The 24274-nt window shown below is 47.4% G+C and overlaps 1 protein-coding gene and 1 pseudogene across 1 annotated transcript in view; both read left to right on the forward strand.

Annotated features, from left to right (window-relative positions):
- LOC115109477 (otogelin-like protein) overlaps nucleotides 1–12640 on the forward strand; it is a 53350-nt gene extending 40710 nt beyond the window's left edge. The window contains 25 exon segments of the mRNA XM_065009765.1: nucleotides 33–150; nucleotides 283–362; nucleotides 444–1282; nucleotides 1425–1602; nucleotides 1721–1863; nucleotides 2004–2027; nucleotides 2119–2211; nucleotides 2314–2347; nucleotides 2350–2502; nucleotides 2882–3241; nucleotides 3438–3623; nucleotides 3844–4056; nucleotides 5876–5980; nucleotides 6074–6181; nucleotides 6334–6435; nucleotides 6553–6657; nucleotides 6830–6870; nucleotides 6968–7031; nucleotides 7113–7291; nucleotides 8412–8516; nucleotides 8638–8757; nucleotides 8832–8877; nucleotides 10264–10335; nucleotides 10932–11011; nucleotides 11095–12640. Of these exon segments, the coding sequence (XP_064865837.1) occupies nucleotides 33–150; nucleotides 283–362; nucleotides 444–1282; nucleotides 1425–1602; nucleotides 1721–1863; nucleotides 2004–2027; nucleotides 2119–2211; nucleotides 2314–2347; nucleotides 2350–2502; nucleotides 2882–3241; nucleotides 3438–3623; nucleotides 3844–4056; nucleotides 5876–5980; nucleotides 6074–6181; nucleotides 6334–6435; nucleotides 6553–6657; nucleotides 6830–6870; nucleotides 6968–7031; nucleotides 7113–7291; nucleotides 8412–8516; nucleotides 8638–8757; nucleotides 8832–8877; nucleotides 10264–10335; nucleotides 10932–11011; nucleotides 11095–11295 (3749 nt within the window). The 3' untranslated portion in view covers nucleotides 11296–12640.
- A 1633-nt stretch (nucleotides 12641–14273) lies between these two features.
- On the forward strand, nucleotides 14274–16884 carry LOC135564578 (uncharacterized; annotated as a pseudogene).
- The last annotated feature ends 7390 nt before the right edge of the window (nucleotides 16885–24274 follow it).

Consider the following 24274-nt stretch of genomic DNA (forward strand, 5'->3'; position numbering starts at 1 on the left):
GTATGTTCACAATGTGTATGTTTGTATTACAGAGAGCAGTTTTGTGATCCCGTACCGCATGATGTGTGAGTGGCGCTACCATGCATGTGCCAGTCCGTGTGTCCGTACATGCAGCGACCCCGCTGCCACACGCTGCCACTTCCTGCCCCCGTAAGAACACGCCTAACACACAGTTAGACATGCACACTTACAAACACACACGTACAACATGGTTATACACTGTAAGGGCATGATTAATACGCGCTTTGAACATTTGTCCATGTCTATATGTGTGTCTGGCAGGGTGGAGGGCTGTTTCCCTCGCTGCCCCAAAAACATGGTTCTTGATGAGGTCACCAGGAGATGTGTCTACACAGAGGACTGTGAGTAGAGTGTGCATCACACCAGGATCGGTAAAGTTATATCGTTTTTAGAGTAATGTATGTCTGTGTGTCTTTCCTCAGGTGTGTCCCTACCTCCCACTCCTACACCCTACGCCTTCGTAAACCGAACGACCACCATCCCCACTACTACTACTGTTAGGTCTACTAGTACTATTACTACATCTAGGACCACTACTAGTAGTACCAGAACTACAACCAGTGCTGCCTCTACAACTGTTACTGCCACCAGAGCCCCCACTATGCCCAGTACAGCCCACCTAACAGAGAGTTTCACTCCCACCCTCACACCTCCTCACTCCCCCTCTCCTCCTCCCCCTTCTCTGCCCGCACCCTCCACCTCCACTGTGACTGAGGACACCCCTTTACCTGCAGTCTCTCCCTCCATCTCCCCCACCATTACTAGCAGCACCACTGGGGTCACGACCCCGACCTTGACCCCTGCAGTGGTCACTAGAGTAACTATGGAAATGCCATCCCCTACTTCCCCCAGCCTGGTAGTGACCGAATCCACCACTCCTCTTCTCTCTCCTGATTCTCCCTCTCGCTCTCCCCCTCCCCCCTCCTGCTACCCCTCCCCAGCCTTCCACCCAGCCTTCCAGCTCCCCTCAGCTCCCCCTATCTCCTCCCCCACTTCCTTTTCCCTTGCTCCCCCTCTCTCTTCCTCCACCCCCACCCTGACCACCACAGAAACACACCGTCCTGTTGCTACGCCCACGGAGACTACCTCTGTATTCCCAGTCATTTATGACACCTCCGTTACCATGTCGACATCACCCCCCGAGACGACGGGGTCCATAACAACGGAAACAGCCACTAGCCCAGACTCCTCTCATACACCTGAGGCAGTCAGCATGCCGACAGGGCTGTCCCCCTTCCTCCTGCCCACCACCCCCTGCACAGTAAGAGCCTATCTGTGAGAGACATTTTGTATGGACATGATAAGAGGGCCAAGCATGCAGCCCTGGAGAACTCCCTTTGCCAGTAGCTGAATTTTTGATCTCTCTGATCTCCCTCTCTCTCGTCTCTCTCTGTTCTCTCCAGCCCCCGTATTCCTACCGTGTTGATGAATGTGCAGAGCTGATCTGTTTTAATGGGGAGCTGCTCCTCCATAACTCCTCCCTCCACTGTCGGTACAACACCACTCCTCCTCGCTGCTCTCTGCTGGGCATGGCTGTCCTCACCAACACCGACCCCTGCTGCCCGCTCTGGCAGTGCCCCTGTAAGAACACACACTACTGTGGTAACACACACTACATACATACCAACACACACACATTTTACAAACATACTGTGCTTGTGTGTGTTTGCCTATCCGTGCATGTGTGTGTATGTGTTAGGTCGCTGCTCTGTGATGTCAGACCTGCGTGTGATAACGTTTGACGGTAACAACGTGGCGCTGTATGATAACGGCTCCTACATCCTGGTCTACCTGCCCACAGAGAACATCATAGGAACAGTGAACAAATGCCCTACCAGCCAGGTACACATACACACACACACACAAGCTAAAACACACACACAAACGCTCTCTGTTTTAAATACACTCGCTATTACAAACTGTCATAGGATGCTATAAGCACCTGATTCTGATTGGTTTACTTTTTCTTGTTTCATATTTAGAGCGTCAACTCCATCAGACGACCTGTGAGTTTCCTTTTAACATCTAATCATGATCATTATCATAGTAATTGTATGGTCATTATTACACTGTGTTACTTGGACATCTTTCTCTCAGAGCCCTAGTGGTGGAACGTCAGGTCTGTGTTTCAAGAACTTGAACATCACCACTCCCTCCTACAGGATCATCATCAACCGTCTTGACCGCAAGGTGACCATCACTGACCGCAACCGACTGACCACTGAACCATTACTGATCGCATACACTGTATAACACAGCTCATGCTATATCTGTGTGTGTGTGGGTATACAGGTGTCAGTGAACCACATCAAGGCGCGGCTGCCTTTCTCCGCCAGGCTCTGTCAGTAGAGGACACAGGCAGTATGTACCTGATCACCACTCCTGGAGGAGTCAACATACAGTGGTACCACAGCACTGGCATCATGGTGCTGCAATACACCGCCCCCTCCAACACATCTGCTCCTACTAGAGGCCTCTGTGGTAAGACATCCATGAGCTAGATTTAGCATTTACTCTAACGCTTCCATACTTCATTGTCAGATCAGGGATGTGGGTTTGTTTTGAAGACGTCCTCTAGCACGATTTAATGAACCTGGAGAAGAGAGAACGTTTCTCTCAGACCTTGCCCTATTTCTGGCCTATTTCTTCAGGGTGTGCACGTGTGGGCGTGCATTTGTTCATCCGTACATGTGATGAATATAAGTGTATCCGTAACAGTTTTGTAAATAAAGTATCAAGTTGTTTTTAAATTGTGATCGAGAGTTGCGCCTCTTCCTTCTCAATGCTCATACTATTATTTGGTTGCACCTTGTCTCACGTTGGTTAAGCACCTTTTACTCCCTGCTGGTGTGTCTCCCAGGGTGTTGTGACGGGAACCCGGCTGATGACCTGAAGCTGCCTAACGGTACGGTGGTGAGGGAGGTGGCAGACCTGGGTCTGTTCCTGCAGGCCTGGAGGGTCCACACCTCAGAGGACACGGAACACACACGGCGCATTGGAGACAACTGTACCACTGGAGACTGCTCCACCTGTCTCTCCATGCTCAGACAGAGACCTTTCACTCCCTGCCACAGCAAGGTGTCTCCAGAGCAGTTCTGTGATGTGATGTGGGCAGGGGACCTCCACTATAAGGCCCACCAGTGTGACTTCCTGGCAGCCTACGTAGCTGTCTGCTACACTTACCAAGTCTGCATCAACTGGAGACGACACAACTTCTGCCGTAAGGACCTCGTACACACACGCACCAATACACACTAATACACACACACATCAGGTCTGTATTAGCTGGTGACGTGACAACAACAGCGGTGTGTCTGTGTGTGTGTGTGTTTGCGTGTCTGTGCATGCTTGTGCGTACGTGTGTGTGTGTGTTTGCGTGTCTGTGCATGCTTGTGCGTACGTGTGTGTGTGTGTAGCGTTGAGGTGTCCTTCAGGTAGGGAGTACCAGGCGTGTGTGTCGACCTGTACCACCCGGACCTGTCAGAACAGAGAGTTCTATGAGGAGACCACCTGCTCCCACATCAGAGAGGAGTGTGTGTGTCGCTCTGGAACCATCCTGCACCGAGCAGACTCCACTTACTGCGTCACAGAGGAGCAGTGTGGTGAGTATGTCAGCTCTATGTCAGCTGTATGTCATCTCTATGTCAGTGTACGTCTTCTCTAGTATGTCAGCTCTATGTCAGCTGTATGTCATCTCTATGTCAGTGTACGTCTTCTCTAGTATGTCAGCTCTATGAGCTTGTGCTCTGTATGACTCTTGTTATGGTTCTGCTTCTGTGTTTTTTAGAGTGTACTGATACGTGTGTCTGTGTGTGTTTGTAGTGTGTACGGATAACGAGGGGTCTCCGCGGGCCCCTGGGGAGGTGTGGAACGGGTCATTGCGTGGCTGCTGTCTGTTCCGCTGCCTGGAGAACGGTTCTGTGGTGGCAGTAGAACCTGACTGCAGCTTTAGTCCCACTCCGCTGTGTGAGAGGGAGGGAGAGTATGTACTGGATGTCCTGGAAGAGGGGGCCTGCTGTCCCAAGAAGATCTGTGGTGAGGACACACACACACTCTCTCTCTCTCGACTCTCTCTCTCTCTCAATTCAATTCAAGAGGCTTTATTGGCATGGGAAACATATGTTTACATTGCCAAAGCAAGTGAAATGGATAAACAACATTTAAATAAACAATCAAAAGTGAACAGTATTACACTCACACAGGTTCCCAAAGAATAAAGACATCATATTATGATCTATATACAGTGTTATTATGTCTATATACAGTGTTGTAACGTTGTGCAAAAAGCTCAAATAAATACACTTAAATAGAGGTTGTATTTACAATGGTGTTTGTTCTTCACTGGTTGCAACAGGTCACACATCTTGCTACTGTGATTGCACACTTTGGTATTTCACCCAATAGATATGGGAGTTTATCAAAATTGAATTTGTTTTCAAATTCTCGGTGGGTCTGTGTAATCTGAGTGAAATATGTCTCTAATATGGTTATACATTTGGCAGGAGGTTAGGAAGTGCAGCACAGTTTCCACCTCAATTTGTGGGCAGTGTGCACATAGCCTGTCTTCTCTTGGGAGCCAGGTCTGCCTACGGCGACCTTTCTCAATAGCAAGGCTATGCTCACTGAGTCTGTACATAGTCAAAGCTTTCCTTCATTTTGGGTCAGTCACAATGGTCAGGTATTCTGCCACTGTGTACTCTCTGTTTAGGGCCAAATAGCATTCTAGTTTGCTCTGTTTTTTTGTTAATTCTTTCCAATGTGTCAAGTAATTATCTTTTTGTTTTCTCATAATTTGGTTGGGTCTAAATGTGTTGCTGTCCTGGAGCTCTGTTGGGTCTGTTTGTGAACAGAGCCCCAGGACCAGCATGCTTAGGGGACTCTTCTCCAGGTTTATTTCTCTGTAGGTGATGGTTTTGTTATGGAAGGTTTGGCAATTGCTTCCTTTTAGGTGGTTGTAGAATTTAACAGCTCTTTTCTGGATTTTGATCATTAGCGGGTATCGGCCTAATTCTGCTCTGCATGCATTATTTGGTGTTTTACGTTGTACACGGAGGATATTTTTGGTATTTGTCCCATGTTGTGAATTCTTGGTTGGTGAGTGAACCCCAGAACCATAAGGGGCAATGGTTTCCATAACTGATTCAAGTATTTTTAGACAGATCCTAATTGGTATGTCAAATGTTATGTTCCTTTTGATGGCATAGAAGGCTCTTCTTTTTTTATTTAACCTTTATTTAACCAGGCAAGTCAGTTAAGAATAAATTATTATTTACAATGACGGCCTACACCGGCCAAACCCGGACGATGCTGGCCAATTGTGCGCCGCCCTATGGGACTCCCAATCACGGCCAGTTGTGATACAGCCTGGATTCAAACCAGGGTGTCTGTAGTGACGCCTCTAGCGCTGAGATGCAGTGCCTTAGACCGCTGCGCCACTCGGGAGCCCCTTGCCTGGTCTCTTAGATCATTCACAGCTTTGTGGAAGTTACCTACGGCGCTGATGTTTAGGCAGAGGTATGTATAGTTTTTTGTGTGCTCTCGGGCAACTGTGTCAAGATGGAATTTGTATTTGTGGTCCTGGCAACTTAACCTTTTTTGGAACACCATTATTTTTGTCTTACTGAGATTTACTGACAGAATCTATGCATAAGATCTAGGTGCTGCTGTAGGCCCTTCTTGGTTGGGGACAGAAGCACCAGATCATCAGCAAACAGTAGATGTACTGGTACTGTAGACTGTTCTAGTGCCCTCGCCAATTTGTTGATATGTATGTTGAAGAGGGTGGGGCTTAAGCTGCATCTCTCTCTCTCTCTCTCTCTCTCTCTCTCTCTCTCTCTCTCTCTCTCTCTCTCAGAGTGTAATCTGACCATCTGTGAGAGTGAGGCTCCACCCTGTGAAAATGGGAACCGGCTGGTGATTGGTTACAGTGCCTTGTCCTGCTGCCCAGAGTACCGTTGTGGTAGGTACTGAACCAAAAGATAATAGCTTTAATCATTCACTGGTATTGTTAGGTGTGGTTTAATAACTGAGTCCTGTGATTGGTCTGTCTCAGAGTGCGACCCCCATGCCTGTCCCCCCGTCACCGCCCCTGACTGCAGAGAAGATCAGTTCCTCGTGGAGGTCCGTGAGGACAACTCCTGCTGTTACTCCTTCCTGTGTGGTAAGGTCAGACCTTCTACTGCTTCCTGGGTCGACCGTCTCCGTCCAACATCACTGTAGCTGAACTTTGGGTAGATGTTGCCCGTAAGTAGAGGACCGACAATCGGCCAAAAACAGTGAGTGACCAACGGTGTGTGTGTCTTCTCTCTGCAGTGTGTGAGTCATGTATCGAGCCCGTCCCGGCCTGTTCCGATGGCGAGATATTAGCTGTGAATCTAAACACCACTAACAGCTGCTGCCCTCAATACCACTGTGGTAACACACACACATTATACTCTACACACTATACAAGCTGTACAGACAACACACATTCATGTACACACACACACACACACAGGGTTGATGTTTACAGCAGTGTTCTCCTGTGTGCAGTGTGTGATGTGAACCTATGTCCTGAGTCGTCTCTGACCTGCTCTCCTGGCCTGTCTTTGGTCCAAACCACCCACCCTGGACACTGCTGCCCCGACCACCGCTGTGGTACACACACACAAACACACATTTTTGCACACGCAATAGTTGCACACACACATCTAAATGCACACATACCATCATGCCCAGAACTGTGTATTTGAAAAATCTTGTAGTCCAAACAGAGCATGGTTCTAGGCCTCCAGTTCTGTAGTAAACAAAGTCTCTCTTCTTCTCTCAGAATGCCAGTGTGAGGACAGCTCTCTCCCAGTCTGTCAGGTGGTGAGTCAGTCAACTTCAGGAATATTCCTGTTTGTGTGTGCAATGTGCATGTGTGTGTGTGTTTGTGTGTGTCATAGTAACGTCTCTGGTCTCTCAGGGGGAGGTACAGGTGGAGGTTCCAGACAGCAGAAGCATCTGTGGCTGCCCCCGCTACACCTGCGGTAAGTACACACACATACACACACACTATGCACAAACACACCCTAGGCTACTAACCCCTGACCCCTGATCTCTGTGTGTAGAGAAGGCAGAGGTGTGTGTGTTCCAGGGAGTCACGGTGCTTGGGCCAGGGCAGAGCCTGATTCAGTACTATGAAGGAGAGCTGTGTTACACCGTACACTGTCTGACACACCGTGACACACACACCGGGTACTACGCCATGGACGTGTCCGCTGTCAACTGCTCTCAGAAGTGTGGCCCGGTATGTCTCTCTCTCTCTCTCTCTCTCTCTCACACACACTCCAAACTTCCATCCTGATCAGAGTTACGTAAACCCTTCTGACTTCTCCCCCCCTTTCTGACTCCTCTCCCCTTCTGACCCCCCCCCTTCTGACTCCCCTCCTTCTGACTTCTCCCCTCTTTCTGACCTCTCCCCTCTTTCTGACCTCTCCCCCTTTCTGACTCCTCTCCCCTTCTGACTCCCCCTTCGGACCCCCCTTCTGACTCCCCCTCCTTCTGACTTCTCCCCTCTTTCTGACCTCTCCCCTCCTTCTGACTTATCACCTCTTTCTGACTTCTCCCCCCTTTTTCCGACTTGTCCCTCTCCTCTAACTTCTCCCCCTCTTTCTGACTTGTCCCCTCCTCTGACTTCTGCCCCTCCTTCTGACTTCTCCCCTCTTTCTGACTTCTCCCCCTCTTTCTAACTTGTCTCCTCCCCTGACTTCTCCCTCTCCTTCTGACTTCTTCCCTCTGACTTTCCTCCCTTCTAACTTCAACCCCTCCTCTGACTTCAACCCCTCCTTCTGACTTCAACCCCTCCTCTGACTTCAACCCCTCCTTCTGACTTCTCCCCTCTCTTCTGACTTCTCCCCCCTTTTGACTCCTCTCCCCTTCTAACCCCCCTTCTGACTCCCCCCTTCTGACTCCCCCTCCTTTTGACTTCTACCCTCTTTCTGACTTCTCCCCCTCTTTCTGACTTGTCCCCTCCTCTGACTTCTCCCCCTCCTTCTGACTTTTTCCCTCCTCTGACTTCTCCCCCTTCTGATTTCTCCCCCTTCTGACTTCAACCCCTCCTTCTGACTTCTCCCCTCCTTCTGACTTCTCCCTCCTTCTGACTTCTCCCCTCCTTCTGACTTCTCCCCCTTCTGATTTCTCCCCCTTCTGACTTCTCCCCCTTCTGATTTCTCCCCCTTCTGACTTCTCCCCTCTTTCTGACTTCTCCCCCTTCTGACCCCCCCCTTCTGACTTATTCCCTCCTCTGACTTCTCTCTCCTTCTGATTTCTCCCTCCTCTGACCTCCCCCTCCTTCTGACTTCTCCCCTCCTCTGACTTCTCCACCTCCTTCTGATCCCCCCCCTTCTGACCTCCCTCCCACCTCTCAGCACCAGCTTTACGCAGCATCGTCAGATCCTCAGGTGTGCTGTGGCTCCTGTAAGAACGTCTCCTGTTCCTTCAACAGCCACAACAGAACCACTGAGGTCTTCACTGTGAGAACACACACACACACACACACACACACAACCTAATACTGCCAAACAGACACAAATAATCTACCTAACACACAGGAAAATCCTGGATGAATAACTTTGACGGTGTGTGTGTGAACAGGCGGGGAGCTCCTGGGTAGATAACTGTACACGGTACGACTGTGTGGAGACGGCAGGGGGAACCGTGGTGCTGGCATCAGGGGTGGTCTGCCCCCCCTTCAACGACACAGAGTGCACTCAGGTAAACACACCTACACACACACTAACATTCACACACAATGAGGTCTGTCTGTAACCTTTTTTCAATCATTGCAGAATGGGGGCGTGGTCCAGAGCTATGTGGACGGCTGTTGCAGAACGTGTAAGTGACCGATCACATTTGCTTCTCATATGCTTTCAGCTGTCAATCATAGGGGTGGGCAGGGCATTGCCTGGCAACGGTTGGGCTTATTGGCTGACTGGTTGGGGGGGTGTGGCCTGTAGCAGCCTAAAGCAGAGTAAAAGCTTGTGGTTGGCTGGCAACAACCAGCATGAATCACTACACAACCCAGCAGCCTCTGCTGTAGGGGTGGTCCTTGATCTGCCTGATGGTCCTGATACACTGTCATGATAATATTGAAGAAGGATTTTACTGTTGATTGGAAAATACTTTATTTAGTGGATAAATGATCATAACTCACAGTTATCTGGAGATTAACAGCATGCAAACAGTGGTCCGTCCTACTACTCCAATTTTCTTTTAAACTCAATGATGCTAATGATAAACTGTAGCTAAACAGACTCTGTAAATCCATAAAATACTTAGAAGTCCATAAGAGGAAGGCAGTTTGTATTTTAAGTGAACTGCAGTGTTGTAAAAAGTATCCATTTGTCATACTTGAGTAAAAGTATAGATACCTTAATAGAAAGTCACTCAGTAAAATACTACTCGAGTAAAAGTTTAAAAGTATTTGGTTCTAAATATACTTAAGTATCAAAAGTAAATGTAATTGCTCAAATATACTAAAGTATCAGAAGTATAAATCATTTCCAATTCCTTCTTTTAAGCAAAGCATATGGTACCATTTTCTTGTTTTTAAAGTGTATGGGATAGCCAGAGGCATACTCCAACACTGAGACATAATTTATAAAAGATGCATTTGTGTTTAGTGAGTCTGCCAGATCAGAGGCAGAAGGGATGACCATGTGTTGTCTTGATAAGTGCTTGAATTGGACCATTTTCCTGTCCTGCTAAGCGGTCAAAATGAAGTACTTTTGGATGTCAGGTAAAATGTATGGAATAAACTACATTATTACTACTTAAGTAGTACTTTAAAATATTTTTACTTAAGTACTTTACACCACTGGTGAACTGTCCCATTAAACACAAATTGTGCATGTAAAGGTGAAGAACACAGACCCAGTCTGCTCTGCCAGTAATACAGCAGCTCTGCCTCCTTGTCCGCTTGCCTGCTTTACCAGTTTGGCCAATGGGAATGCTTTGTTTTTGTTACATTTTGGCCAATGGTGATGCTTGGTGTTTAGTTTGGCCAATGAGAATGAGCCTTGGTGCATCAGCGTGTAGTAATCCTGAGTGTTTGGCCATCTGGCTGTCTTCCCCAGTCTCAGAGAACATTGTCTGGCTCCCATGGCTGTGCATGCCACTGCGCTGATTCCTCTGTGTGTTTTCAATGTGTTCTAAACCAACGTTAACCTGTGTGTTCTCCTATCGTTCTCCTGACGTTGTTGTTCCTGCCGCTGCTCCCAGGTTCTGGAGTCGGTGTTATACCGTTTACCGTTAACCCTGTAACCCCCACTGGTAGTACTAACTGTGACAAAGGTACCACGACCTCACACCTTTCATCTTTAACCTCTCACCCCATAACCCTCACTGGTAGTACTAATTGTGACACAGGTACCACGACCTCTCATCCTTCACCTATCACAGTGTGTGTTTGTCTAGTCCTAACCCTACCACACCATACATATAAACTACAGGTCAAGGTTCACCTAACATTCCTCAGGACAAAACCCCATTCCAATGTGTCAACATGTTATTGCTGTGCTGAATCCTCTATGTGAGTAAGAATCATCCCCATTCCTTCACATATACAGAGAGTTTGGCCAAGTGTAGAGCTGGATGCCATGTTGCTACCTCTCAACATTCCATCATCCCCCACCCCTCTGCCCCCTGTGTCTTATCCCCGATTGGCTAGAGTGAGTTTAAGTTCAGGCCAGTGCCCAATGGGAGCTGGGTCTCTGGCATGAGAACTGCCCCCAGTCAGCTGGCTGTCAATTAAACTGAGCCACCGCTGCTAGGCAAAAGAGTCCTGCTCAATAGGCCTTTTACTGTGTGAATGACAAAACTCTGGGGCTGAAAGCTGTGTGTGTGCTTGCGTGTATCTGAGCGTTTCCTCTGTGTGCGTGTGTGTTTAGGTAAGGAGGACGGTAAGATGTGTAAGCGTGTAGCAATCCGAACCACCATCAGGAAAGACGACTGCAGGAGCAACGCACCGGTGAGAGAGAGACAGTATCAATAAGATGTTTTTTTATGGAGTATAAAATCTTACCTCTCTCTCTCTCTCTCTCTCTCTCTCAGTTGACAGTGTATTCGTGTGATGGGAAGTGTCCGTCTGCCACCATCTTTAACTTCAACATCAACAGCCATGCCCGCTTCTGTAAGTGCTGCAGAGAGAGTGGACTACAATCCCGCTCCGTCACCCTCTACTGCTCACGCAATGCTACCCTGGTGGACTACAGCTTCCAGGAACCTCTAGACTGCTCCTGCCTATGGAACTAAAGAGATCTACTGTAATCCAGGGGTAGGCAACTAGATTCAGGAGGATGGTCAGGGGCATGGAAAATAATTATAATCATTTGTACACTGTACACAGGTACCTACACACTGAAGAAGGCTGTAAAGACGAAACATCTGTGTACGCTATCCCTGATGCAGTAGAAAAATGTAACATATTGAATAATGAACTAAGCTTTATGCAACATATTTTGTGAACCCATTACACCTCTTTGTTTGTCTGAATTCACAGGTTTTATGCACCAGCCAAGCTTCTGGAGAGCGTGATAGTTCTCTTTTGATTAGTTACACTGCAAATTGACCACAACTAAGTCAAAACATAAATGCTATTTGAAAATAACAATCATTTCATACATTGAGACACGTCTTTTTTTTTTGTGGGAATACTTGGAAACATTTCCTAAAGTAAACTCATTTTTAGCTGAATTCCTGGTGATTTTAGTCTTTTTTAACGTAAAACTAAAGTCTATCTACCCTGATCTAGTCAATGTGAGCTCCAGTATGGCAAACAGTAGGTTGGACGGAGGATGGAAGGTTAGAGGTCAGACAGGTGAAGCGTCCAGGTAGGCGAGTTCTTTAGTCTTCCTTCAGTCTGTTGTTGAAGGGTGTATGCTGGCCTGTTGTAGTGACCCTGTCATTACAGATGTGTAGGGCTGTAACCAGTTCCTCCTGTACTATTATAACACTAGTCCTATCTGTACTGCTGTAGCCTGCTAACACTAGCTAGTCCTCTCTGGCTTTATAATGTTCAGATCAGTTGGTCCCAGCTGACAGGAGTACTGCTGATTTAGTATGTCAGTGATCTAGTTCTCTCCTGATGACTGACATGTTTAATATGCCGCTAATATTTGTCTTAGAACAAAAAACATTCATTACAAATGTAAAGCTTTTATACAAAAGTATTTGGATTTAAATCAATGCATTATTAATCCACCTAAGCATCTGGAAGTAGATGATCTGTAATTCTACAGAAGGATGTATCTGCTGTGTTGTTTATTGTGAAGCATTGTGCCAGTAATCATACAGTATCTGCTGTGTTGTTTATTGTGAAGCATTGTGCCAGTAATCATACAGTATCTGCTGTGTTGTTTATTGTGAAGCATTGTGCCAGTAATCATACAGTATCTGCTGTGTTGTTTATTGTGAAGCATTGTGCCAGTAATCATACAGTATGTGCTGTGTTGTTTATTATGAAGCATTGTGCCAGTAATCATACAGTATGTGCTGTGTTGTTTATTATGAAGCATTGTGCCAGTAATCATACAGTATGTGCTGTTGCCATCACACAGATGTTACCACTCAGAATAGAACAATAAAATACTCAACAGTGTCTGACTGGTTGGTGTTTTTTTTTGCATGAATGAAAAACTTTCCATCCTCCTCCACACACACTCCCCTGCTGACTCAGTGTGTTCCGTGCTGATGTGTGTTTGTGTTTCTCTGGCCTGGTAGTGTGTAATTATTGTGTGGGGGTCTGTGTAACAATGTGTGTGTATATACACTGAGTGTACAAAACATTAGAAACACCTTTCTAATATTGAGTTGCGCCCCCCTTTGCCCTCAGAACAGCCTCAATTCATGGACTTTACAAGGTGTTGAAAGTGTTCCACAGGGATGCTGGCCCGTGTTGACTCCAATGTTTCCCACAGTTTTGTCAAGTTGGCTGGATGTCCCTTGGGTGGTAGACCATTGTTGATACACACAGGAAACTGTTGATTGTGAAAAACCCAGCAGTGTTGCAGTTCTTGACACACTCAAACCACCTGGCACCTAATGCCATACCCCGTTCAAAGGCACTTAAATCTTTGTCTTGCCCATTCACCCTCTGAATGGCACACATACACAATCCATGTCTCAATAGTGTCAAGGCTTAAAAACTGTCTCCTCCCCTTCATCTACACTTATTGAAGTGGATTTAACAAGTGACATAAATAAGGGATCGTAGTTTTCACCTTGATTCACCTGGTCAGTCTATGTCATGGAAAGAGCAGGTGTTCCTAATGTTTTGTACACTCAGTATATAATTACCATCTAAATAAAACATGTTAATGACACTTCGTCATCAGTAAAATACCAGTGACCTCCACCAGGAAGAGGTGAAGTATTGAAGAGGCAGGAAACCACATTGATCCGTCATTGATTAGTGATTGATCAGTAAATTATTCATTTTTTTATCATTCGCACAGACCACTAGCTCACATTCAACTACTCGCTGTTCAGCTCTCTCTACACTCACTCTCTCTCATACACACACCGACTGTTTTGATCTGCCGTGTGGAACACACAGCAGTGGAGTTGGTTAGCAAATCACTGCATCAATACAGCCCAGAAATTAATCGACTGAACAGTGGGTGTGTGTGTCTGTGTGAGAAAGAGAGAGTGGTCCTAAATGCACTAGAGAATAAATCTGCAAAGAGGCTGAGGTATATGGAATGTTGTCTATCTGGTCTACTTTAAGTTCTTTACTTTCACCCTGTTCTTTCTCCCTATCCTTCTCTCTCCCTCTCTTTCTTTCTCCCTCTCTCCCCAGGAGTTGCTCTCTGTGTGGCTGCAAGCCTGGTTGTCATAGTAACCGGCTCTTATCCCAACAAAGAGGAAAGGGCAGCAGGGCAGAAAAAAATGGGCTGAACGACACACAGACTGATTGAAATGGACTGTGCGTGTCTTCACACGAGGCTCTGCTTCTCGGTATGCTGCTGCGGAGCGCTAAATTCAAAGTTGTGTTGCGTCACTGGGGAGGACTCCTCGGTACAGTTCAGCTGTGATTACACTCCTCCTCTTACACAGAACACTGACAACCTCAGTCCTCACTGAAGCCACTGGACATTACCTCGCTCTTCAGTACATAGATGAGATATCCAAACAGACAAGTTTTCTGATTCCAAAGCCATATTGATATTGGATGTATGTGTGTTGTGGTACTATCTTTAGAGGATAGTGCATGTCACTCCTGTTGTGCAATGATGAGAGGACCAGGCTTCCCAATGGATGGAATGGTGCATGTGTGGCTGCTGATAGGGTTCATCCAGGTAAGACACACACACACAGTTTCTAGCTATTAGTCTTAGGTGAAACAGTTATCTATCACAACTCTCGTTTAACAGTCTGTGTCAAAGTTTCAAATGTGACACCTATAGTCTGAGCGATTTATAGAATGTCTATGTATAGAACGTCTCTCTCTTTCCCCTCTCACTCTCACTCTCCCTCTCCCTCTCACTCTCCCTCTCTTTCCAGGTGATCAGTTTCTCTTGTGTCCAGTGTGCCGAGTTGGCGGTCATGGTTGTTGAGGTTATGTTTGGCCGCTTCCCCTCTGGTCCAGACTGCTACACTATCTCCTATAGAACGGCACACAACCTCATGGTCAGAACCCACCCACCATACAACCATCACCCAACCTCACGGTCTGACCACACAACCACTGGACAACCACAAACATATCGCAACCACTAAACCACTCTCTGTCCTCGCCCCTTCAGGTGTGGCTTGATCCTATTGGCCGCTCTGAGTGTTCACCTGACTGCAGGCTGCAGGCTGCTGCTGCAATTGGCTGAGGAGCCAGTAGGAAGTGACATCACATGGAACGCTATAAAAAAAACGCCACACTGGAGACTAAGACCTTTCATATTGGTGAGCCTAACCTTGACCCCTGACCTCTATGGTCCCGTTATACAACAGAATTGAACAGATAATGGATGAAAAGGAATGGTTTACTGTTTCACAATTAGACTTGTGCAGTTGTAACAGGTTCGTGTGTGTGTATGTGTGTGTGCGTGCGTGCGCGTGCATTTGTGTTTGTTTATGTGTGCACTGTGTAGCTCCTGTCCCCCTCTCCTCTCTCCATGCCGAGGTGACCACCACCAGTGCTTTGCTGTCCTGCACCCTACAGAACCAACAGACTCTCACTGCCCTCACTCTTCACAACCATGCACACCAAACACACACACACACTGACCACACACACAACTCCTCGTACGCAGTGAGAAGTCTGCAGCCTGGAGCACACTACAGCATCACAGCAGAGTTGACCTCCTCTCACCTGACCACACATAACAATCTGCTACTGCTCTGGACCGCTCTCAATGACAGAAAGGTAACACACAAGCGTGTGAGTGAGAGAAACGGGCTGTGTTAGCATTATTAGTTATTTGCTTTTCTAAACAGGCAGACACATTAGTTTCCTCCTTACAGAGGAGCGTGTTAGTCTGTGATTTAAAACTGATGATTGGGACATTCTCAGCGTGTCTGTCTGACACAAACACACACAATGTCACGTTCTGACCTTAGTTCTTTTGTTATGTCTTTGTTTTAGTATGGTCAGGGCGTGAGTTGGGTGGATTGTCTATGTTTGTTTTTCTATGAGTTGGTATTTCTGTATTTGGCCTGGTATGGTTCTCAATCAGAGGCGGCTGTCAATCGTTGTCCCTGATTGAGAACCATACTTAGGCAGCCTGTTTTCACCCTTGATTGGTGGGTGATTATTTTTCCGTTTCAGTGTTTGCACCATTCAGGACTGTTTCGGTTTTCATTTTGATTATCTTATTATTATATATTTTGTATTCATTAAATTACATTATGGATACATACCACGCTGCATTTTGGTCCTCCGATCCTTCCTACTACTCCTCCCCAGAGGAGGAAGTTGACAACCGTTACACACAAAATGTTTTTGTTGTTGTTGTTTTTCTTCACAGGATAAGAGGTGGCCCCATTCGTCTGATGGCTCCTCCTACAATATGGCTAGTGCTATCATTATCGCTGCTAGCCAATCAGACGGACTGTTTTGCCCTGCAGAAGAACTCTACTGGACCCGGCTACTTTCTTACGCCGTTCTTCTGCCACATCCTTTTACCCTTTATCCGTCACTGGGAAAGTATGCATTAATACAGTCAATACCCAAGTAAATATACAACCAATACCTCTTTACCACTGCCAGACACACATTAACCCTATCTCTCTCTGTCTCTCTTTCTCTCTCTCATTCCCTCTCTTCCCTCGTTTGTTCACCATTGAACTGCTTGATGTAACAGAGAGAAAAGCAGATATCCACTGGAGTGACGTCACCCCCCCAGCTCTATGTCCAATACAAAGATCAGGAGGAAGGGGAAGAAAATGGGGAAGAGGAGAAAGAAAGGGAGAAGAGAAGTGCAAGTCGTGTCCCTATTGTCCAGAGGGCTGAAGGTGCCAGGTCTGTCCCCAGGGAAGATCTACTCTCTGTCCCTCAGAGCCTCTCACCTCGCTGGGGCCGCTTGAAGCCTTGGGAACACGCACATCACTCACACACGGCCCCTTCCCCCTCGGAACATCACCATTTGCAATGTGACAGCCAGTCAGATCACAGTAAGCTGGACGGCCCCAGACTCCCAGCATGCTGTGCTGTTCCTGGTTTGCTGGGGGGATGTAGCTTCAGGCCAGGAGAGGAGAAGGGGCGTGGCCAGCAGTTCCAGGTCGACTGTGATTGGAGGACTGGAGGGGTTCAGGGAGTACAGGGTCAGAGTTAACTCCATCACAGAACATGATGTGGCAAGTAGTGGAGGAACTGACCATACACACTGGTATGAAACTCTGTTCGTGTAATCCTTTAGGTGTGCTTCTGCGTGGTTGTGTGTGTTATAAATATATTGAGTGTGTGCTTATGTGGTTCTGTACAGTATATTGACTGTGTGTGTGTGTGTGTGTGTGTGTGTGTGTAGCGCTGAGCCCCCCAGGTGGTGTGTATGTTTCTAGCAGGGGGGAGAATCTGACAACGTGTTGGCCGACCCTGTCAGGTGTGTGTGTGTACTTCTGCCGTCACCCAGCAGTGTGAGTGAGGGCTCAGTAACAGAGTCGTCATTAGAGATGCTTTGGGATCCAGCCCCTGGACATGGACACAACTATGAAGTCATCTGTCTCGACTGTCATCACACGCTTATGGTACTTCTGTAGAGTGTGTGTGTGTGTTTATAAAGTGTGTGTGTTTGTGTTTATAAAGTGTGTGTGCACTTCCGGGTTGGAGTGAGCGGTCGCGTTCGCACTTCGGTCCGCAGGTTGTATAACTTTTCATTACATTTCATTACATTTCACTATAGTACAACGGTTTGATTTGTCTAATCTTAGCAATTTCTTCTTAGCTAGCTACATAGCCGTCTTTGTATCAAAGATAATTGCGTAATTATCGTATTTCGTCGTCCTAACGTAGTCTACACTGCTATCTGCCCAGCAGCTAGCCAGCTAGCCAGCTAGCTAACGTCCCCCGTCTACCGAATAGCAGCACTGTAAAAACTATTACACTCAACTGAATGACCTGATTAGTGTAGTGTTAGCTAGCTACATAGTTGTCTTTGCTGTCTTCGTATCCAAGATAATTGTGTAGTTTAGAGTGTGTAGTCTTAGAGTGATTATCTTAATTTACCGAGGTTAGCTAGCCAGCTATTTGTCGTCCTTAACGTAGGAGACACTGCTAGCTAGCCAACAGCTAGCCAACGTCCACCGAATAGAACTTCCTCACTCAACAACCCGGTCGCATTCCACTTCGCTCCACAGGTAGTATCACATTTTCATTTCATTTCATTACAGTACAACGGTTTGATTTGTTTGATCGTAGCTAGCTACATAGCTAGCTACATAGCCGTCTTTGTATCAAAGATAATTGTGTAGTCTAGAGCGATTTTCTAGGTTAGCTGGCCAGCTATTGTCGTTCTTTTAACGCAACGTAACGTAATCAACACTGCTAGCCAGCTAGCCCCCGAATAGCAGCACTGTTGAAACTATCACACTCAACGGAACGACTTGATTAGTGTAGTGTCAACAACGCAGCCACTGCCAGCTAGCCTACTAAGTCAACAACGCAGCCACTGCCAGCTAGCCTACTTCAGCAGTACGGTATCATTTTAATCATTTTAGTCAATAAGATTCTTGCTACGTAAGCTTAACTTTCTGAACATTCGAGACGTGTAGTCCACTTGTCATTCCAATCTCCTTTGCATTAGCGTAGCCTCTTCTGTAGCCTGTCAACTATGTGTCTGTCTATCCCTGTTCTCTCCTCTCTGCACAGACCATACAAACGCTCCACACCGCGTGGCGCGGCCACCCTAATCTGGTGGTCCCAGCGCGCACGACCCACGTGGAGTTCCAGGTCTCCGGTAGCCTCTGGAACTGCCGATCTGCGGCCAACAAGGCAGAGTTCATCTCAGCCTATGCCTCCCTCCAGTCCCTCGACTTCTTGGCACTGACGGAAACATGGATCACCACAGATAACACTGCTACTCCTACTGCTCTCTCTTCGTCCGCCCACGTGTTCTCGCACATCCCGAGAGCTTCTGGTCAGCGGGGTGGTGGCACCGGGATCCTCATCTCTCCCAGGTGGTCATTCTCTCTTTCTCCCCTTACCCATCTGTCTATCGCCTCCTTTGAATTCCATGCTGTCACAGTTACCAGCCCTTTCAAGCTTAACATCCTTATCATTTATCGCCCTCCAGGTTCCCTCGGAGAGTTCATCAATGAGCTTGATGCCTTGATAAGCTCCTTTCCTGAGGACGGCTCACCTCTCACAGTTCTGGGCGACTTTAACCTCCCCACGTCTACCTGTGACTCATTCCTCTCTGCCTCCTTCTTTCCACTCCTCTCCTCTTTTGACCTCACCCTCTCACCTTCCCCCTCTACTCACAAGGCAGGCAATACGCTCGACCTCATCTTTACTAGATGCTGTTCTTCCACTAACCTCATTGCAACTCCCCTCCAAGTCTCCGACCACTACCTTGTATCCTTTTCCCTCTCGCTCTCATCCAACACTTCCCACACTGCCCCTACTCGGATGGTATCGCGCCGTCCCAACCTTCGCTCTCTCTCCCCCGCTACTCTCTCTTCTTCCATCCTATCATCTCTTCCCTCTGCTCAAACCTTCTCCAACCTATCTCCTGATTCTGCCTCCTCAACCCTCCTCTCCTCCCTTTCTGCATCCTTTGACTCTCTATGTCCCCTATCCTCCAGGCCGGCTCGGTCCTCCCCTCCCGCTCCGTGGCTCGACGACACATTGCGAGCTCACAGAACAGGGCTCCGGGCAGCCGAGCGGAAATGGAGGAAAACTCGCCTCCCTGCGGACCTGGCATCCTTTCTCCCTCCTCTCTACATTTTCCTCCTCTGTCTCTGCTGCTAAAGCCACTTTCTACCACTCTAAATTCCAAGCATCTGCCTCTAACCCTAGGAAGCTCTTTGCCACCTTCTCCTCCCTCCTGAATCCTCCTCCCCCCCCCTCCTCCCTCTCTGCAGATGACTTCGTCAACCATTTTGAAAAGAAGGTCGACGACATCCGATCCTCGTTTGCTAAGTCAAACGACACCGCTGGTTCTGCTCACACTGCCCTACCCTGTGCTCTGACCTCTTTCTCCCCTCTCTCTCCAAATGAAATCTCGCGTCTTGTGACGGCCGGCCGCCCAACAACCTGCCCGCTTGACCCTATCCCCTCCTCTCTTCTCCAGACCATTTCCGGAGACCTTCTCCCTTACCTCACCTCGCTCATCAACTCATCCCTGACCGCTGGCTACGTCCCTTCCGTCTTCAAGAGAGCGAGAGTTGCACCCCTTCTGAAAAAACCTACACTCGATCCCTCCGATGTCAACAACTACAGACCAGTATCCCTTCTTTCTTTTCTCTCCAAAACTCTTGAACGTGCCGTCCTTGGCCAGCTCTCCCGCTATCTCTCTCAGAATGACCTTCTTGATCCAAATCAGTCAGGTTTCAAGACTAGTCATTCAACTGAGACTGCTCTTCTCTGTATCACGGAGGCGATCCGCACTGCTAAAGCTAACTCTCTCTCCTCTGCTCTCATCCTTCTAGACCTATCGGCTGCCTTCGATACTGTGAACCATCAGATCCTCCTCTCCACCCTCTCCGAGTTGGGCATCTCCGGCGCGGCCCACGCTTGGATTGCGTCCTACCTGACAGATCGCTCCTACCAGGTGGCGTGGCGAGAATCTGTCTCCTCACCACGCTCTCACCACTGGCGTCCCCAGGGCTCTGTTCTAGGCCCTCTCCTATTCTCGCTATACACCAAGTCACTTGGCTCTGTCATAACCTCACATGGTCTCTCCTATCATTGCTATGCAGACGACACACAATTAATCTTCTCCTTTCCCCCTTCTGATGACCAGGTGGCGAATCGCATCTCTGCATGTCTGGCAGACATATCAGTGTGGATGACGGATCACCACCTCAAGCTGAACCTCGGAAAGACGGAGCTGCTCTTCCTCCCGGGGAAGGACTGCCCGTTCCATGATCTCGCCATCACGGTTGACAACTCCATTGTGTCCTCCTCCCAGAGCGCTAAGAACCTTGGCGTGATCCTGGACAACACCCTGTCGTTCTCAACTAATATCAAGCCGGTGGCCCGTTCCTGTAGGTTCATGCTCTACAACATCCGCAGAGTACGACCCTGCCTCACACAGGAAGCGGCGCAGGTCCTAATCCAGGCACTTGTCATCTCCCGTCTGGATTACTGCAACTCGCTGTTGGCTGGGCTCCCTGCCTGTGCCATTAAACCCCTACAACTCATCCAGAACGCCGCAGCCCGTCTGGTGTTCAACCTTCCCAAGTTCTCTCACGTCACCCCGCTCCTCCGCTCCCTCCACTGGCTTCCAGTTGAAGCTCGCATCCGCTACAAGACCATGGTGCTTGCCTACGGAGCTGTGAGGGGAACGGCACCTCAGTACCTCCAGGCTCTGATCAGGCCCTACACCCAAACAAGGGCACTGCGTTCATCCACCTCTGGCCTGCTCGCCTCCCTACCACTGAGGAAGTACAGTTCCCGCTCAGCCCAGTCAAAACTGTTCGCTGCTCTGGCCCCCCAATGGTGGAACAAACTCCCTCACGACGCCAGGACAGCGGAGTCAATCACCACCTTCCGGAGACACCTGAAACCCCACCTCTTTAAGGAATACCTAGGAGAGGATAAAGTAATCCTTCCCCCCCCTTAAAAGATTTAGATGCACTATTGTAAAGTGGCTGTTCCACTAGATGTCATAAGGTGAACGCACCAATTTGTAAGTCGCTCTGGATAAGAGCGTCTGCTAAATGACTTAAATGTAATGTAATGTATACTGTGTGTATGTGGTCGAGTATCTGTATAATGTGTGTGTATGTGGTCGAGTATCAAATCAAGTGCCAAGTAGACTAAGAGTGAAATGCTTACAAGTTAAGCAGCATTTTTTGGGCCCTTCCTAACATTGCAAAGAGAAAACAAGAGAAATTATAGAAAAATAATAACACCAGGAATAAATATCCAATGGGTAACGATAACTTGGCTATTTACATGAGGTACGAGGACCGAGTCAATGTGCAGGGGTACGAGTTGTTTGAGGTAGATACAGTTGAAGTCAGAAGTTTACATACACTTAGGTTGGAGTCATTAAATCTCGTTTTTCAACCACTTCACAAATTTCTTGTTAATGAACTATAGTTTTGGCATGTCGGTTAGGACATCTACTTTGTGCATGACACAAGCCATTTTTCCAACAATTGTTTACAGACAGATTATTTCACCCATAATTCACTGTATCACAATTCCAGTGGATCAGAAGTTAACATACACTAAGTTGACTGTGCCTTTAAACAGCTTGGAAAATTCCAGAAAATTACGTCATGGCTTTAGAAGCTTCTGATAGGCTAATTGACATCAATTGAGTCAATTGGAGGTGTACCTGTGGATGTATTTCAAGGCCTACCTTCAAACTCAGTGCCTCTTTGCTTGACATCATGGGAAAATCAAAAGAAATCAAGCAAGACCTCAGAAAAAAAATTGTAGACCTCCACAAGTTTGGTTCATCCTTGGGAGCAATTTCCAAACGCCTGAAGGTACCACGTTCATCTGTACAAACAATAGTGCGCAAGTATAAACACTATGGGACCACACAGCCGTCATACCGTTCAGGAAGGAGACGCATTCTGTCTCCTAGAGATGAACGTACTTTGGTGCGAAAAGTGCAAATCAATCCCAGAACAACAGCAAAGGACCTTGTGAAGATGCTGGAGGAAACAGGTACAAAAGTATCTATTTCCATCGTAAAACGAGTCCTATATCGACATAACCTGAAAGGCCGCTCAACAAGGAAGAAGTCACTGCTCCAAAACCGCCATAAAAAAGCCAGACTACAGTTTGCAACTTCACATGGGGGCAACGATTGTACTTTTTGGAGAAATGTCCTCTGGTCTGATGAAACAAAAATAGAACTGTTTGGCCATAATGACCATCGATATGTTTGGAGGAAAAAGGGGGAGGCTTGCAAACCGAAGTACACCATCCCAACCGTGAAGCACAGGGGTGGCAGCATCATGTTGTGGGGGTGCTTTGCTGCAGGAGGAACTGGTGCACTTCACAAAATAGATGGCATCATGAAGATGGAAAATGATCTGGATATATTTAAGCAACATCTCAAGACATCAGTCAAGAAGTTAAAGCTTGGTCGCAAATGGGTCTCCCAAATAGACAATGACCCCAAGCATACTTCCAAAGTTGTGGCAAAATGGCTTAAGGACAACAAAGTCAAGGTATTGGAGTGGCCATCACAAAGCCTTGACCTCAATCCTATAGAAAATTTGTGGGCAGACCTGAAAAGACGTATGCGAGCAAGGAGGCTTACAAATCTGACTCAGTTACACCAGCTCTGTCAGGAGGAATGGGCCAAAATTCACCCAACTTCTTGTGGAAGGCTACCCCAAACATTTGACCCAAGTTAAACAATTTCAAGGCAATGCTACCGAATACTAATTGAGTGTTTGTAAACTTCTGACCCACTGTGAATGTGATGAAAGAAATAAAAGCTGAAATAATTAATTCTCTCTACTATTATTCTGACATTTCACATTCTTAAAATAAAGTGGTGATCCTACCTGACCTAAGACAGGGAATTTTACTAGGATTAATGTCAGGAATTGTGAAAAACTGAGTTTAAATGTATTTGGCTAAGGTGTATGTAAACTTCTGACTTCATCTGTAGGTAGGGATAAAGTGAATAGTCAACAGGATAGATAATAAACAGTAGCAGCAGCATATGTGATGAGTCAAAATAGTTAGTGCAAAAAGGTTCAATGCAGATAGTTAAATAGTTAACCAATAGCTACCCGGACTAACTATTTAGCAGTCTTATGGCTTGGTGTAGAAGCTGTTCAGAGTCCTGTTGGTTCCAGACTTGCTGTATCGGTACCGCCTAGTATAGAGGTCCAGGATAGCAAGGGAGCTCGGCCCCAGTGATGTACTGGGCCGTATGTACTACCCTCTGTAGCGCCCTTAGATTGGATGCCAAGCAGTTGCCATTTCAAGTGGTGATACAGCCAGTCAAGATGCTCTCTATGGTGCAGCTGTAGTACTTTTTGAGAATCTGAGAGCCCATGTCCAATGTTTTCAGCCTCCTGAGGGGGAAGAAACATTGCTGTGCCTTCTTCATGACTGTGTTGGTGTGTGTGGAGTTGGCCATGATAATTGCCAGGTCACTGACCTCCTCCCTATAAGCTGTCTCATCGTCGTTGGTGATCAGGCCAACCACTGTTGTGTCTTCAGCACAGTCGTGGGTAACCAGGAGGGACGTAAGCAGTACAGGAGGGACGTAAGCACACACCCCCATTTTGAAGGTCAGCGTAGCGGATGTGTTGCTGCCGACCCTTACCACCTGGGGGCGCCCCGTCAGGAAGTCCAGGATCCAGTTGCGCAGGGGGGTGTTCAGTCTCAGCGTCCTGAGCTTAGTGATGAGCTTGGAGTCCATTATGGTGTTGAGCGCTGAGCTATAGTCAATGAACAACATTCTCACATAGGTGTTCCTCTTGTCCAGGTGGGAGAGGGTGGTGTGGAGTACAATAGAGATTGCGTCATCTATGGATCCGTTGGTGCGGTATGCAAATCCGAATGGGTCCAGGGTGTCTCGAATGATGGTGTGATCCAGGAGCAGTCTTTCAAAGCATTTCATGTCTACAGATGTAAGTACTACGGGGTGATAGTCAT

Source organism: Oncorhynchus nerka, linkage group LG25, assembly GCF_034236695.1.
Source record: "Oncorhynchus nerka isolate Pitt River linkage group LG25, Oner_Uvic_2.0, whole genome shotgun sequence".
Lineage (NCBI taxonomy): Eukaryota > Metazoa > Chordata > Actinopteri > Salmoniformes > Salmonidae > Oncorhynchus > Oncorhynchus nerka.